The 17,080-nt window shown below is 40.5% G+C and overlaps 1 protein-coding gene across 1 annotated transcript in view; it reads right to left on the bottom strand.

The window, feature by feature from the left end:
- jade2 (jade family PHD finger 2) overlaps positions 1 to 17,080 on the bottom strand; it is a 169,075-nt gene that overhangs the window by 123,773 nt on the left and 28,222 nt on the right. The window contains exon 4 of the mRNA XM_080040454.1: positions 594 to 751. Within this exon, the coding sequence (XP_079896580.1) occupies positions 594 to 751 (158 nt within the window). The remainder of the gene's footprint in view (positions 1 to 593; positions 752 to 17,080) is intronic.

Here is a 17,080-nt window from a genome sequence, read left to right on the forward strand (position 1 = left end):
GTGTGTGCATGTTTCATCGCGTGCACATGAATCTAAACCTTCTTTCAATAGAGTGTGTGTTTAAGTGTGCGTGTGTTAGTGTAAACATAAGTAAGAGTAGGAGGCATTGTGTCTCTGTTTGTCTCATTTTTGATTTGTGTGTGTGTGTGTGTGTGTGTGTGTGTGTGTGTGTGTGTGTGTGTGTGTGTGTGTGTATGCATGTATTTGACAGCTGTGTAACTTTACAAAAAATTAAAAATAAATTTGGATAATGTAATTCTCAGCATACTTTCTATTCTCACGTCATATTTTTCAAATTACTTCGGTAAATTTATGTTTTCAAGCACCAATATTGTACCAGAATCTGACATTCCTGACCATTTGGCAATTTTTCAAAACAACCATTTGTCGTGAAAATCGAAAGTTAACTCTCCCAAGATCTATGTGACCTTTGGAACTCAGCCAGTGTGTTCAGCTGGTGACATTGCGTCATTGTGTGCCAACACTGGTGCATGAGGTTTAACTAGTAGTGAATAACATTCCTATTTCCTTGATATCAAACTCTTGCCGTTGTCTTTGAGTGTGTCTGTGGTATGTGTCTGTGTGGGTCCTACCTGACTATAGGCTCTGGTATGGCCTCCAGGCTGGCAGGGACCTGGACTCCCTTCTCCCACTCTTGCCTCCACGGGTCCGACAGCACGTAGAAGTCGTCCGGGCCGAGCTGGGCCGAGTCCGGCAGCTTCATGGCCGTGATGAAGTCGGTGCGAAATACCTGCAACAAGAGCAAGAAAGGAGGAGGAGAGAGAAAAAGGATAAGTTTGGTTAAGGAACTTCTACTGTATATTCTTCCAATCGTTTTGTATTCTTCTGAGCGTCTTTACAAGGTGGGATTGAGAGGAAGTAAAGGGGAATGAAAAGAGGAAACAGGGAGATGGTAAGATATAAACAACTTTCAAGATGAGGCCGACTGACATGTGGCATCATCATCATCAGTAACTGACATTGCTTTAGATGATGCTGAGCAGGAACAATGTTTCATTTCATTACGATTGTGTTTTTCTCTGTCCTCACATCTTTTCCTTGGATCTTTGAGCAGGTGGTTCCCATTTGTCCTAAATGTCTAATTTCTCCTTCATTTATATCACTTATGTAAAAGTAGAATATAGTATAATTAAATAAGAGATGCAAGTGGTATGCAAGTGGAGATGCAAGTGGTATTAAAAAATAAATAAATAAAACCACAAGTGAAGCATTTCGAAGTAAAAAAGTTTTAAGAGGCAAATCAAAAGAAGTTATGGACTCTGATGTGTGTCTGATATAAGTTGGCAGGGAGTCCGAAAGTCTCTGGGCTCAGAACAGAAAATGCCAGATCGGCCTTTTTGTCCGGCCGCGACCTTGTGATAACCAGTAGGGCTCCATCAGCAGATATTAATTGTCGGGTAGGTGTGTACCAAGACAGCAAATCAGAAGGAACGAGGCAGTTCAAGGCCTTAAAAGTAAGCCGGTTATAAGTCGAGCAGCTGCATTTTGGACTAGGTGGAGACAGTGGAGGGAGCCCTGGTTGGTAACTGAGTAAAGTCTACTACAGTCTACGTCTTGACGAGTAGATCAAAGCATGTACAACTTTATGTAGATAAGTAGTTAATAAAAATGACTGTAACAAAAGGTTGACATTAACCCGGAGACCTTTACAAGTTAACGCCAACATACATTGTGTCATGTATTATTAATCAAGTAATTTGCATGTAGGAGGATTGATTCTATTAAAATTAACAAGGTGATGCTTGTGTGTGATGCAATGTTTATTAAAGACCTGAGGGAGTGGGTGTATTCAAGCACACACAATCATTCACACACCTAATGTATAAACACACACAGATAAACACTCAGACAAACACACACACATACTACACACACACACACATGCACGCACGCACTCTCTGTCTCAGGGACCTGAAGCAATGATAGAATCAGTCATATATTCAAGGGCATCAGCCAATAACACAAACACATAAACACACAAACATACACAACAAAACAAGCAACAGCACACACAACAGTGCAATAGCAAGACATGACTTCACTTTGCATTTTATCATTACTTTCTAAGCCTCCTTATCCCTGCTTATTAGCTCTTCTCAGCTACTCCCTCCCTCTCCCCTTTGTCTATATTCCTCCCTGCAACCCTCTTCCGACTCTCATTCCGTCACCTAACGCAAAAGGTTTAGCCTTCTTTACCTTGACCTAAGAAAACCTTGTAAGACTTGTGAGAAGAAAAACATGGTTATATATTATCACAATATATATCGCATCCACTTTGACAATATAAACTTACAATGCACTCCATGCATTACTATTTAATGTTGCCTGAAGGCAAGTAGTTGTACAATAACTTATAAAAAAAACAAATTATTGGGCACATTTTAATCTTGAATTGATGATGGCACATGATGGCACAACATGGTGGCAATGTTAGTGCTGTTCATCCTGACGGACATGAATGTGTAGACCAAATGTCATTTCAATGAGGCATTTCACTCATGATCAACTGAAAAATGTCAATCTCAATGCATTAAGGGGGAAGGTTGGTGGATCACCACAAAGTCATTAGGATTTGTCAACTGGGAATTATGCATGTCTTTACAAAGTGTTGGTCCAATTCTGTCAGTAGATTTTGAGATATTTTAATGTGGATCCTGGATCAAAGTGTTGAATGGACCAACAAACAGACAGACGGACACATACTGTACATGCTATTTGAAACAATGAGCCATAGAATCATGGAGATATTAATTAATCAAGAGTTTTAATCCACAGCCTAGGCTCTGTAAACAGGCATGTTGCTGGCCCCTATGTTTACATACTAGTTCAAAAAGCCTAGTGACACACACACACACACACACACACACACACACACACACACACACACACACACACACACACAATACGGAAAGGATCATAAGGAGATATATTCACTGATTTTGACAAAAGATTATTTTGAAAACAAGCGTTCTCCAGAATCAGTCAGTGCGTTTCCATGGCACAATTAGATTGGATTAAGACATATCGAACTAGACACTCGAACGGACCGTGTCACTTGTCTGAATATAGATGGCCCTTCAGTAATCGGATAAATGTCCGATGCATGGCTGTCTCCACTATGCTAGGTGGCGCTGTAGCCCTTTCAACAAGTGGTTAAGAGCCACGTCCGGTTCCCTTCCGGCAATAATTTTTATATATACTCACCGGCCACTTTATTAGGTACAGCAGTTAATTTTCTTGTTAACACATATAACTAATCAGCCAATCACATGTCAGCAACTCAATGCATTTAGGCATGTAGACCTGGACGGGACAACTTATTGAGGTTGAAACCGAGCAACAGAATGGGGAAGAAAGGGGTTTTAAGTGACTTTGAACATGGCAATGTTGAGGGTGCCAGGAGGGCTGGTATGAGTATTTCAGAAACTGCTGATCTAATGGGATTTTCACTCCAAACCATCTCTAGGGTTTACAGAGAATGGTCTGAAAAAGAAAAAATATCCAGTGAGCGGCATTTGTGTGGACATAAAATGCCTTGTTGAAGTCAGAGGTCAGTGGAGGATGGGCATACTGGTTCGAGATGATAGAAAGGCAACAGTAACTCAAATAACCACTTGTTACAACCAGGGTATGCAGAATACCATCTCTGAACGCAGAACACGACCAACCTTGAAGCAGATGGGCTACAGCAACGGAAGACCCCACTGGGTGCCACTACTGTCGGCTAAAAACATGAAAATGAGGCTACAATTCTCACAGGATCACCAATATTGGACAATAGAAGACTGAAAAATCATGCCTGGTCTGATGAGTCTCAATTTCAGTTGCGAAATTCAGATGGCAGGTTCAGACTTTGGCGTTAACAACATGAAAGTATGGATCCATCCTGCCATGCACCATCAACCATGCCATGTTCAAAGTCACCTAAACCCCCTTTCTTCCCCATTCTGATGCTCGGTTTGACTTCAGTACATTCTCTTGACCACGTCTAAATGCATAAATGCATTAAATTGCTGCCATGTGATTGGCTGATTAGCTTTTTGTTTTTATAAGCCATTGAACAGGTGTACCTAATAAAGTGGCCGGTGGAGAGAGAGAGGTTGATGGGAGATGAAGAAGAAGAGCATTATGTTTTACTAAGTGAAGAGAGGAGGCCGGACACGAGCAGGAGAAAGAGAAGACAAATCACCAAGAATGTGAGGAATGAGAGAGTAAGAGTGGGAGAACGACAGAAAAGGCACTGATACTAATGTAAGTGGAAAATAGAGATGAAAGGCAAGGACAGATGAGGGTGAGAGTGTGTGTGTGAGAGTGTGTGAGTGTGTGAGTGTGTGAGTGTGAGTGTGTGTGTGTGTGTGTGTGTGTGTGTGTGTGTGTGTGTGTGTGTGTGTGTGTGTGTGTGTGTGTGTGTGTGTGTGTGTGTGTGTGTGTGTGTGTGTGTGTGTGTGTGTGTGTGTGTGTGTGTGTGTGTGTGTGTGTGTGTGTGTGTGTGTGTGTGAAAGAGCAGTATATGGAAAGGTCATCATATGTAAAAAGCAGCATCCTTGCTTCTGCTGCTTGGCTGACTCCACTGTCTGCCAGCCAGCACAAATAAATAATGCAATGGAGCAAGGGTCTGTGTGCATGTGTGTGTACAACTGCAAGTGTGAGTTTTACTGTGTTTGTAAGTACTCTGAGCGTTTATGTGCAAATGGGTGTTTATACCGGTGAATGAAATAAGTGTGAGTGTGTGTGAGTGTGTGTGTGTGTGTGTGTGTGTGTGTGTGTGTGGATGCCAAGGCCATGATGAATCTTGCCTTTCCCTTCAGCAATACAAGAGGACAGACGGACCTTCTTATGATTTCTCTTTTTTCTGTCTGTCTCTTTCTCCCCTTCTACCTACATTCTCTCACTTTTTTGTCTAACTCATCCCAAGAGAAAAGAGGATGATAAAGAGGAGGGAAAATGAGCAAAAGAGGAGGAAAAAGGAGCAAAAGAGAAGGGAGAAAGTAAGTAGGGAAGGAGCAAAGCGATATGAAAGAAAAAAAGGATGAAGTAAAAAGGAAGTATAGGTGAGAGGAGGGTAGAAAAAAGGGGAGGGAAAAAGAAAAGAAAGGGAAAGAACAGATGAGAGGAAAGAGAAGATAAGAGTAGAATAAAAAGGGAAAGAGGAGTGGAGGTGAGCAGAGGAGAGGATTCCAGTATATCACTTTTATTACTGTGTGTTTGTACAGGACTGACTGCGGCTAATTAATGTCTAGGAAACACTATTACAAGCTCCTGCAGTTTTATGTTCTCCCTCCCTCTCTCTTTGTAGCTCATCTCCATCCTGCTCTTCCTCTCATCTTCATCTTTTGGCCCATTTTATGACAGACGGTTGGGAATGACTCGGCCTCAGTGATGGATGACAGACATGCAGACTGAGAAGAAACATTATGAAAGAGATGAGAGACGACCAGGTAGACGGGCGGAGAGTCAGACAGGTCGAGCATTCGCTGATTCCAAACCGTCAAGCAAATGTTTACGCAAAATATGAAATGTAAATGAGGCGCATTTTCCTCTGCTTTCCACGGAGTCGGAAAAACACATCAGGTAGAAATATAAAAGAATTAAGAAACGGAGTCCTTCAAGAGGTGATGTGATGGTGAGATTCTACAGAGTCAGTTAATGTCAGTTGTATTTCATGCGACTTCAAAAACAAAGAAATGCATTCGGCTACATTACAAAGGAACAACTAATGAAGAGTTATGACAGTAGGAATGTCATTTCTGGAAGGTTTTTAGGGACAGAGACTATTGTGCAATGAGCCCGAGGCAGCCATGCTACTCTCGTCAGTAATTTCTCAAAAAGTGCATTTCTTTTTTCCCCATTCATCACATGATTTCTTTAGAGCTGGAAAGTTGTCCCACATCGATTAACTTTAATAACTTTGTTCTCAGAATATGTGATTGAATTTCGAAATTTCCACTGAGCTTTCCCAATTTCATAAATCATTATGTGCAAATGAAAATTTTAGGAAGAGGCTCAACTCCAACAGAAAGCGGAATGACAGTGACATTACAAACATAGACAGAAAATCCCTAGCTTTATGGCCACAAATAAATGAGTCATGAACGTATAAGTGGAATATTTGTAAGATTGAATTGGTCAATAAAACAACAAGAAAAAATCCGAGACATCGTCTTCATCTGCCAGTCACCTCTATGTAGCTGCTATATGTCTGAAAAGATGGATCATTCAGTTCCACTCAAAGTGAGAACTTTCTCTCTCAAACCATGAATCAGCAACAATAAAAACATTTAAAAAAAAGCCTTCCCAAATGTGACAGGCTGTCATGCACCAATCCTTTGCATTTGAATGAAAAAATGTGTTGCGGCATCAGTTTGCATCATACGTTATCCCATTATGCAGAGTGATTGATGACCGCTCACTGAAACTGAATAGAGGAGACTCAGCTGCTCAGATAAGGCTTCACCGAAACTTCAACAGCAGTGAAACACACACAGAAACTGTTGTATACACGCACACACAGAGCATGGTCAAAAAACACAACTATTCTCTCTCTCACAGTCAAATACACACAGACACACACTTTCCTCTGGACAGTCAGTGAGTCAGTTGGTCAGTATGCTATGTTGAGTTATGGGCTGTATGCATGCAGCACTCTCATTATATCCAATCTAGATCCTGACTGATGACATGACTGGGGCTGTGGAATGTGAATGTGAATGTGAGTGTGAGTGTGAGTGTGTGTGTGTGTGTGTGTGTGTGTGTGTGTGTGTGTGTGTGTGTGTGTGTGTGTGTGTGTGTGTGTGTGTGTGTGTGTGTGTGTGTGTGTGTGTGTGTGATGGTAGCTGGTGGAGCTGACAGGCATAAATAATCACACTAAAAAATTCCGGCATACTAGGAGAGCAGTATTTTTTAAAGAATTCCAGTCTAGAAACTACTTTTAACTTAATACCATTAGAACTACTATACTACCACTATACCTTTTACTCCTACTTGCATTACTTAAATTACGACCACTTTATTATTTACTACGCTTTTCGAAGAGGGCATGTGACAACGATAACGGAGCTTATGACAGGAGTCAACGATTCTGGAGAATGCTTGTTGTCAATATCACTTTTTGTCAAAATCAGTGAATATCTCCTCACGATCCGCTATCTGTCTGTACTGTGTGCACTGAAAAAAATGTGGTGTTAATACACAGTCTAGGCTAGACGTGGATTATACATTGGGACTTGAAATAAAAAGGCAATGCTGCCTGTAGAGATATTTCATATCACTGGCTGAATAGATACCACATGACATTGTAAACCTCAGATTTGACAGCAGTTTACTGTAGAACTTTTTAATTTAATCTTTTGGTAAATTACAGTAATGAAAAATAAAAATAGAAGTAATATACTGGCGGCCACGGCTGCCAGTAGAAGTCATCAAACTACTGTACTGCTGCTGTGAGAGGATGGAGCTGCTGACATTTCTGCAACATCCACTACCACCACTGCTGCAAATTATACCACAATATATTTTATTAAACATTAGGGAGCCACAAAGAAAAAGAAAATGCTAATATCTATGGATAGAAACTAACAAATCTATTAGAGCTTTAACAAAGTGTACGGGGTACTCGAAAATGGACTCTTGAACGGCTTGACAGCTCTGATTCAGCTGGTTTGAATGCAGTACGAGGCAGTGTGCCCAACTGTCTTATTTTTGGGTCCTAGTCGTATCTCCAACTGTGAATCGCTGATAGATTAGAGCCGTCTGCTTCACCCTCAGCGTAACAGAACAGAGACCACAGAGGATGACTGTTGAAAGCTGACATTTCAAACCAGGAAACACACACTCACTCAGGCAGATAGAGAAATATACACGGACATGTTGGCGTTGACACCAAAGCAGAAACACCACAACCACATAAACACAGATACAAATACCCATTGAAATACGGTACCGACATAACTACTAAACACATCCATCCATACAGGGGAAGAAACACACACATAAACACACGTACATGCGGATGCATATATGCTCGCACCCAAATGCATTTACCACAAAACCACACAGTGCTGACACAAATGAACACACACACACACACACACACACACACACACACACACACACACACACACACACACACACACACACACACACACACACACACACACACACACACACACACACACACACACACACACACACACACACACACACACACACACCCTTGTTATTATGGTGCTGCTGAGCCAGTTTCCTTGAAGCACATTGACAAAGTGCTTTAAAGTGCAACTGACATCACACTATATTGTTTGACTCGCTGGTTACCTAGGAAAACCGTCAGCATTGTTCTATGTGCCTTTGAAAAGGATGAGAGCCTTGATGAGCCTTGATATAAAAGAGAAGGATAGGGACGTGATGCTCCGTCTTTCAATTCTCATCCCGCTGCTAACTCTGGCAGGGACTTCTTTACTGTGATTATGGGTGCGATAGGGGTGCTAGATTTGTCAGCATCCCATAAGGAGCAAAGAGACCCATGGACTGCATGGGTGTAGAGACTACTGCACGGAAAGGCATGAACTTCATTTGTCAACTTATTTACCAAAACTAATCAATCAATTTAGCAGACAATTAGATAACATCTTGCAACAACAAATCAAGCTTAACAAAAGGTAGCACACCATAGCTTATGTTTATTGCCAAAAGGTCACAAATGACTCAAACATAATTGTTAACCCACAGCAGAGACTGAATGTTATATCTCTAATCAATGGGCAAGATATTAAGTTAGGTTGGCCTCTCGTTCTCAAATTGTTTGAATAACAATTTCTGCAAAGACTAAATTTTTTAAATGTTTCAAACATTTTGAAGGAATTAATAAATCCAGCTTTCAAAAACATCTCTCAGTTGCTGGTTGTCATAGTAACGCAGCACGCTTTCCGGTCGGCATCATGTGAGTTTTGCCTGAGCACAGCAGTCAGAAAAGTGAGTGCCAGAGAGGTGATGGAGAGATTTCTCACTGGAAATAGAGCTGTAAGGAGGGGAGAAAAGGGGGAGAAGAGAGGAAATGAAAATAAATAACAAGAAGTGTTTCTTTCTCTCCTCTGGGCGTCATACTACCTGGCGCTCCACAGTGCGTCATGGCGGATGTCGACTCACGGAGAGAGGAGGCTAATTTTAGCAGCCACATCACACACACAGGGAAGGGCTCTAATGACTGGCTTCTTGGAAGGTCCACAGGACTCAAGAACAAGCGCGTGCGTGTGTGTGTGTGTGCGTGTGTGTGTGTGTGTGTGTGTGTGTGTGTGTGTGTGTGTTGAGTGGGTGATTAAGAGTGAGAAAAAGACAGAGAAGGAGAGAAAGAGGGGATGATGACTGAGTGACAGGGTGAGAGAGAGAGCTCATGAGTGCGAGATCAGTGCATTAGTACAGTGAGTGACTCAGTGATTTTGGCGAGCACGAGCACATGCAGACAGTCTCTCTCTAACATGCACCAAGTCAGGATGAACCAACTGACTGTAATGAATTAGGCCAACGATGGCCTTCATCCAAGAATAACACATTACAAATGCACATGTGGGGAGTCTGGTGTGATACATCATCTTCCCGCTACAAAAATGTGCATGGTATTTATGGAGCTCAAGGGGAAAAGAACCTCTGCTCTTTTAGATGTACAATATAAAAAAGCAACTTCAAATTACATTCTACATGCACAGCTCTCTTCGTCAAATGACCGGTTCCACTGCTTCTTGATTAATGCAAAAAGGAAAGATCTTAGCAGTCCAATTAGATTCATTCACTTATCTGTCAACTGTGTCTCAAAAGGGATGTTTTGTCCATACCAAAAGCTGTTTTTGTATTTTATAATAAATTATTACATTTTATGAACATCAAAAATACAGACATGAATGCTGTGTTGTGCAAAATATTAAAGTATCAACACAAACCAAAGAACAAATTGATGCTGTATATGCACATAATTAACAAGGACAATATGCAAAATAATAACTTTTGAATCTCCTCAAGGCAATTTACCACCCTCTCCATAAATGTTTTCTACTGCAGTTCTCCCACATTTTGTCTGTATCATAGGGGCTACTTTGGCCAACTCAATAGACAGAAAGAATTAAATGGGATCAAAAGAACATGAGGATAAATTCTTCTTAAGTTTCTTATCCAATTTTTTCACTGTATTTCATAGTCTGAAAACAAAGTTGGCTTTTGAACAGTGGATGAGGTGGTTTGGAAAAGAGAGGAGGAAGAAAGGTACCTTTAAAGTAAGATAGGCTATCTGCAAGACAAATGTGCACTGACAAACTGTCCCGCATCAGCCAAGAAACTGCCCTGGAATATAATCAAGGCGGGATTAGCACACAGCCCCGATGTTATTACAGTAAATACAAGTGAGATTTTTCACATAAATATTCGTCACGTTTTTCAGTTTCTTTTCCAGGAAAGCAGCAACCACCATTTGTTTGAAATGAATGATAAAAAAACAGACAAAGTAAGGAGGAAGTAGAGTAAAATCTAAATTATGTCAAAATAAAGATTCTACTACTCTTGTTTTTAGTGACACAATTGGTAACACTTCTGCAAACTTTTTGACAATGCATCTGTGAATTATACAAGCCCGAGGTGCGATCAGATGGTAGGATGAGAGAGGAAGGAGGCATAAAAGCAAGAGTGAAGGGAGTCGCCATTATCATGCAGAAACATTATCTCTCGCTAAACCAAATCGCTCGCATCAACAGCCCTTACCGACTTGACACTTTTCAAATGACACATAAAAGGATTTGATAGGAATGTAAAAAGGACTTCCTTGTGCTCTTTCTATAGTCCCCTCTCCCGCTTTAGTTCTGAAATGTCACATCCGCAGCTATTAGCCCAACTTGGTACTGCCGAGCCCTGAAAAGGCACTCAGCCTACGATTTATGCCCCTCATTAGCGTGAGACGAGACAGTGAACAAGTCCTTTTGAGATTTCTCTGAATGCTGGCTCCTCATCACAAGCCCCTGGCCAGAATGATGCAGCGGTGCTCCCCTCCACGCCAAGGGCAGGCTGATTGCCAAGGCTTCACTCAAAGGTCACGCAATTAAGCTTTGTTACCGCTTCAATAAGGATTTGACTGGCTGACTGTGCTCGTACATCTGAACAGATGTGATTTTTGGCCTACGTTCATGTTCACTATGACGTATTCAAAGAAATTCATTTGAGACAGAAGAATCCTTAAAGGACAGAAATGATCATCGATGATTATCCGCTCTGCTTGTCCACAAATGTTAATGTAAATATCAATCAGGGTTGCATTTGCTTAGAGGTTAAGTAAGCTGGATTTTTAGCCAGAGGCTTCTTGGACTGGAGAGAAAAAGCTCCTCTTCTAAGATTTCTTTGGGCTAGGCATTTAACCTCCACTGCTTCACACAAGCTACTCAATGGGCCGTATGTTAATAAAGACGATAAATATACCGTGAAGCCTACATGTAACATCATGAATATTACGTTAAACATATGCTGATAGCGAGAGCATATCATTTCATCAATTCTAAGATGATAATGGAAAGAAATGAGAGGAATAAGAGAAAAAACTAAGATGCAAATATAAAAATGCAAGCTTTGTACAAGACAACAGGCTTTGGGGCCCCAAACCACTCAAGTGGATCTGCTCAGTAGAGGCGTGTGTACTCTGCAGCTCCCAGGTGTGAATGTGTGTAAAATGTATGAATATGTAAAGATATGTTGTCTGAGGGAGAAGAGCGAAAGAGAGAAAGAGAGAGGGAACAGAAAAACCTTTCCTCAATAAATAAAGGTTAACAAACTGGGTCACTGACGACACACAATGATGGAGACAATAAGCCAATTTCCCAATGCAAATATAATTCTTCGTATGGCAGTCTCAGGCAAACGATCTGGTAAAATGGCAAGCAAAGGCTGGGGGATGATGTGACCTAGTTTTGGAGATGTGTGGCTGAAAAACAACCAAAAAATCTACATGATTAATGCTGATTTGCATGTCTGCCTCTACTGCAACTTGAGCGTTGTCACATTTTTAAGTAGCAGAATTTGCTTATTGGGAATAACAATATAGTTGATTAAATGGAAGCCAACCCACAGCCTCCCTTCTCTGATGCAAAGCAGGTTTTATCTAGAGTTTCAGACACAAACATCAAGCACAGACCCAAGACCGAGGAGCAAAATGTCTAACTACCATTTGACATATCTGCAGCTTGTTTTACCCTACAATAAGGGCCAGATGGGCGGTATCTCTCAGACGGAGAAATATTTTGTCAGATTGTTTTTATGTGACTTTTTTGAATTGCTATGATGCACTAAACTCCACCCATCTGGTGCTGTGTGCAAGCCAAAATGAACGCTATGACGTGTGAATAAGAGTCAAAAGGAGGCAAAATCCAATATGTAATGTTCACAGTGTTCCAGGAGTTATTTGTATTCTAAACTGCGATACTTAACCTTTTGTCCCTCACTCAGTGACTTGTTTTCCTTTTACTAAAGCTAGTGATCCAGGTCATTCATAAGAATGGCTTTATATTACACACAAACATTTATGTTCAATGAGTGAGAGATTTTCTTGTAGTTGAAAGAATGATGGACATAACATGCTGGGTCTGTCATTTCATTGTTGGATGTCAGCATGAGGGGTCTAGAAAGAAGCCACTTGGACTTGGTTTTCAACATTTGCATCACTGAGGGAAAGGAGGTTGAATTATTCAGCAGTTGATAAGAGAGTTTGTCAAATGCACCCTATGACTATCCAGACCCACATCTAGAACGATTTAGGGTCTGGTCACGATCAATAGACTTTCCCAGTTCAAGGGGTGACACTTACACGTGCATTTCAAATACCACTGCACGCAATTGGATAGCACTACGACCAATCAGAGCAATGAACAAGGTGACATATTAAGCCCTGTGCGTTTAGCGAACAGCGGAATTAACTGGTAAATTAAACGTTTGCCGTGGTCGGTCTGCAACAGAAAACTTTCTTGCTAATGAAAGATTTAAGTGCAGTCTTCCAAATTGTTAAGTTTCTAGGCCAAAGCCGTTTCAAACTCAAACAACGTGTCGGCAGCCATCTTTGTTGTTTATCATCACGGCTTTGACGGCGCATGCCCAGCACTGTCGTCATCTGGTTACGTTCGCCCCAGAGCCCCATACATAGTGCTCTGGCCCGACCATATCAGATAGAACGATTAGATTGGCAACTCCAAATTTTCAGACAAAGTTAATGAGACAGCATAGTGAAGTCAATCAGTGAAGAACACTGTCAAATTTAATCTGATATTTAACATCCATTTGTCATTTACTCCATCTTTCATCTGTATGCATCCCTCCGTCTATGCACTTTTCTGTCCTTCACCCATCCTTCTATCAAGTAACCTATCAGTCCAACATATTTCCCCATCCATCTATTTACCTCTCCTCTCCTCACCTTCCTTCCACACCTATACATCCATCATTCCCCCAATCATTTATATCTCATCCTGCCAAACTAAGCCTTTTAACAGCCACATCTCCTAATCCATTCTGATTTCCTACACCCTCTTAGCAGCAAGTGTAATCATTTGTTGCTCTTTTTTTAGATATGAACACCTGGTAGGTGAGCAATGGGAGCAATACTGAGCTTAACACAATGGCTGGAGGCTGTGTTGGATGGTGTGTGTGTGTGTGTGTGTGTGTGTGTGTGTGTGTGTGTGTGTGTGTGTGTGTGTGTGTGTGTGTGTGTGTGTGTGTGTGTGTGTGTGTGTGTGTGTGTGTGTAAGCCAGAAAGAGAAAGAAAAACTGTAACATCAACTGCAGCTTTCTATCATTCCTTTAGCTGTTTGCATCTGGTTGCCATGGAGTTTCACAGCTGTTTCTACCATAACCTAATGAGCAGCAACAGCTGCTGGCCTGCTTGGACACACACACATATACATACACAGGCCTGTATCTGTGCACATTATTATTTAACTATTACACTTATACATGTAGACATCCAACAGTGTTCCAGATTATTAGAACTTGTAATGTCTTGGATAGATGTTGGCACGCAAGAAGTTTACACAATAAAGGATATTGCCAACTTGACAGCAATCCACCTATAACATCTGCACATCTGGATGCGTATGCAGCTGCCTCAGACTCTTTGCTTAACATAAAGTTGTTGCGAAACATGTGAAAATGTTTTACAGGGCTTGTCAATACCCCGAGGAAATTTTCCGATGTTCTTATTTGATTGCGATATTACATTAGCAAGTACAAGTAATAAGAAATAAAATGATAAGGGGTTTCTCAGGAGGCTTGCTGCTGTTGTGAATTTCAGAACTGAATTAATACATACTTTCCCAGGCTGTAAAAAAGACTGCACTTTCAAAATAATTACTCAAAATGATTGATAATTACTGATGTCCACTGGCATTTACCACTATTAAAACCCATTCACAGTGACTTTTATCCATTGTGATTAATCAAATCGGTTTTCAACTTACTCTTACTTATCTTTTCACCATAAATTTTCAATATTAGTAAGGGAAAAATGCATTTATTTAACAATGAAAAAACACAATTCCCACGGTGGAAAGCTCGGTAAAACTATCCTTGAGAAGTGTGTTTGCATCACCTAAGGTCAGTAAGAACGATAAAAACAAACATTGTTAATGATTTTTACCAACCCACTAAATACCAACATTCATATTCTAAAATGTTTGTTTACTTTTACAGACTCTGGTGCTGCAGCTATACTGTCCTTATGGATACAGTTGCATGTACGCACTGCATGCGTCTTTTAACACATAGGCCTGCACGTAAATATATAAAACCTTTGTGTACAGAGACAATGAGGATATATAAAGTATAGAGAGTATCGCACCTGCTTATTTTTTTTATTTTTTTTTTTTATCAGCCCACATCAATACCACTTCCTTCCTCCCATGATGCACTGGAGGTGGCGTGCTCTCACTTCTTGTTTGACAAACCTCCTATAGGCTGTAAGCGTCAAAGTCTTCTAAGGTGACATTTACCTTAGCCTCTTGCACCATTGCCTCACTTATGGAGATACTTTTGACTAGGTTCAAGGTTTGGAAATTCAAACTATGACATCTGATCAGCAGACCCTCATCAAGTCCTCATCGTTCCACCACACCTCTGAAATGTCCAGGAAAGCAACATGCCTGGATGCTATAATACACAATATTAAGTGGGTAATGACCGAATAGTCGAGGAGAAGGCTCATGATACCCAAAGTTTTTTCCGATAAACTGACAAAAGGACAAAAGACATAAAGTGGTGCTTTTCCTTTACTGCCTTTATTAAGCACTTAACACCTGAGTTTTTGTACTGTAAATACTCACTTAAGTTTAAGCATTTGGCAAATTGCCCAGATGCAAAAATTGCTAACTGTATAAACATTTGTGTTGAGCCTTAAATATATCTCACTAGATCAGATCCTTAGACCTTTGGCATCGAGAATAACTTCATTAATCAGAAATGCTGAGATGTGATAAAAGCCCCATATTGCAATTCACTAATTAATATTTGAATAAAAGCAAGTTAAATATACTTTGGGTCAGATTTACATAGGCCTACCGATTATTAAGAATGGTTGAGCAAACTGAAGTGCAAATCAGAAATGTCAAAGGCTCTCCAGGGCTCAACGCTAAGGTTTTTTTTCACTTGCCCGACCGGGCAAGTGGGTCTGAATTCTACTTGCCCGAAGTCAATTTTTACTGGCCCCTATATAAAAAATGTTTTATTAGTGGTGTACAAATATTTGTTATATTCGCTCTTTATTTATAATGTATAAAACACATCATGGACAGTGTTATAGATGATCATACTGAAAGTGGAGGCTATTATTCAAATATTATTTGAGTTGGAACATTTGTAATTTTTTAGTTTCTAAACCTACAATAACTGCAAATGAGACGTGTTTTATGCAACAAAAAAAAACATTGGTCACACAAAGGTTTTTTTCTTGTACCTTATTCTTTTTACAACAGCAATTCTTTAGAACTTTTTTTCTGTAAGACATTTTTTAGGCCTACAACAATCTGTTTTAAACGTTTTTTATTATTATTGTTAAAAATCTCAACTTTTGGCTAAGGACACAGGACAGGCTGTTTTGAACACTTTTCCAGTATAGTTTCAAGCTTCCACTGCCTCCTGGTATGAGAAATGACACCTCAGGTCCATTTATTAAGATGTATGCAGGCTGTAGAGATGTTCCTCTAACTGTTGCTGATGTTTGTGTTGACCTGCACACATTAAACTGGTAGTAGGCTACTAGCAGCAGAGCTAACGTTAGCATCCTCGCTACTAGATTCACTTTGGATGCATTTAAAAAACGCGAATATTTTTGCTGCTTTTCAGACGGCTGGGGTCTACTTATTTAGGCTTCTCGTTGGCTTTTGTACTTTCTGTTACACCAACGTAACGCGTGTAGTTCTCTTTCCTATCTCTCTGACTGTGTGTGTGAGAGACGCGCACCAGTTTTTTTGCCGAAATCTGTGTGTGTGTGTGTGTGTGTGTGTGTTTCGGCGCTGGAGCCATGCCCCCCTTCACAAAACGGAGCAGAGGAGAGAGATGCAACGCAGCAGACACAACTACTCGCACATAAATTAGATAAGTAACATAGGCCTAAGCGTTTATTTAATAATGAGCACCAGCTCTATATGAAAAAAGACCGTGGATAGATGAATTTTATTTGGCGCTATAAAAAATAAAAATATTATTATCATAATTTTTTTTCAATAATTTCGGAAAAACTCCAGGTTGCCCGTTCGGGCAAGTGGGTTGTCATAGTTACTGGCCCGACGTGGCGTTTTACTTGCCCCGGGACGTCGGGCAATCCTTATTGTTGAGCCCTGCTCTCTTATGTTCCTAACAACAGGTGATGTTAACACCTGTTATTAAACTTCCAAAAAACTAAAAGTTATCGAATTTTGCAGTAAAAAGGTGTGCAGAAAGCAAAACTTATAATTTGTTTTAGTTTCTGCAGCTCTACTGTTGATATCTGATGATGTACCTAAAATGTACCTATTGATACACACCAACAAACACTAGCAGCACCTCCATATAG

This window comes from Ammodytes marinus (genome assembly GCF_949987685.1).
Source record: "Ammodytes marinus genome assembly, chromosome: 14".
Lineage (NCBI taxonomy): Eukaryota > Metazoa > Chordata > Actinopteri > Uranoscopiformes > Ammodytidae > Ammodytes > Ammodytes marinus.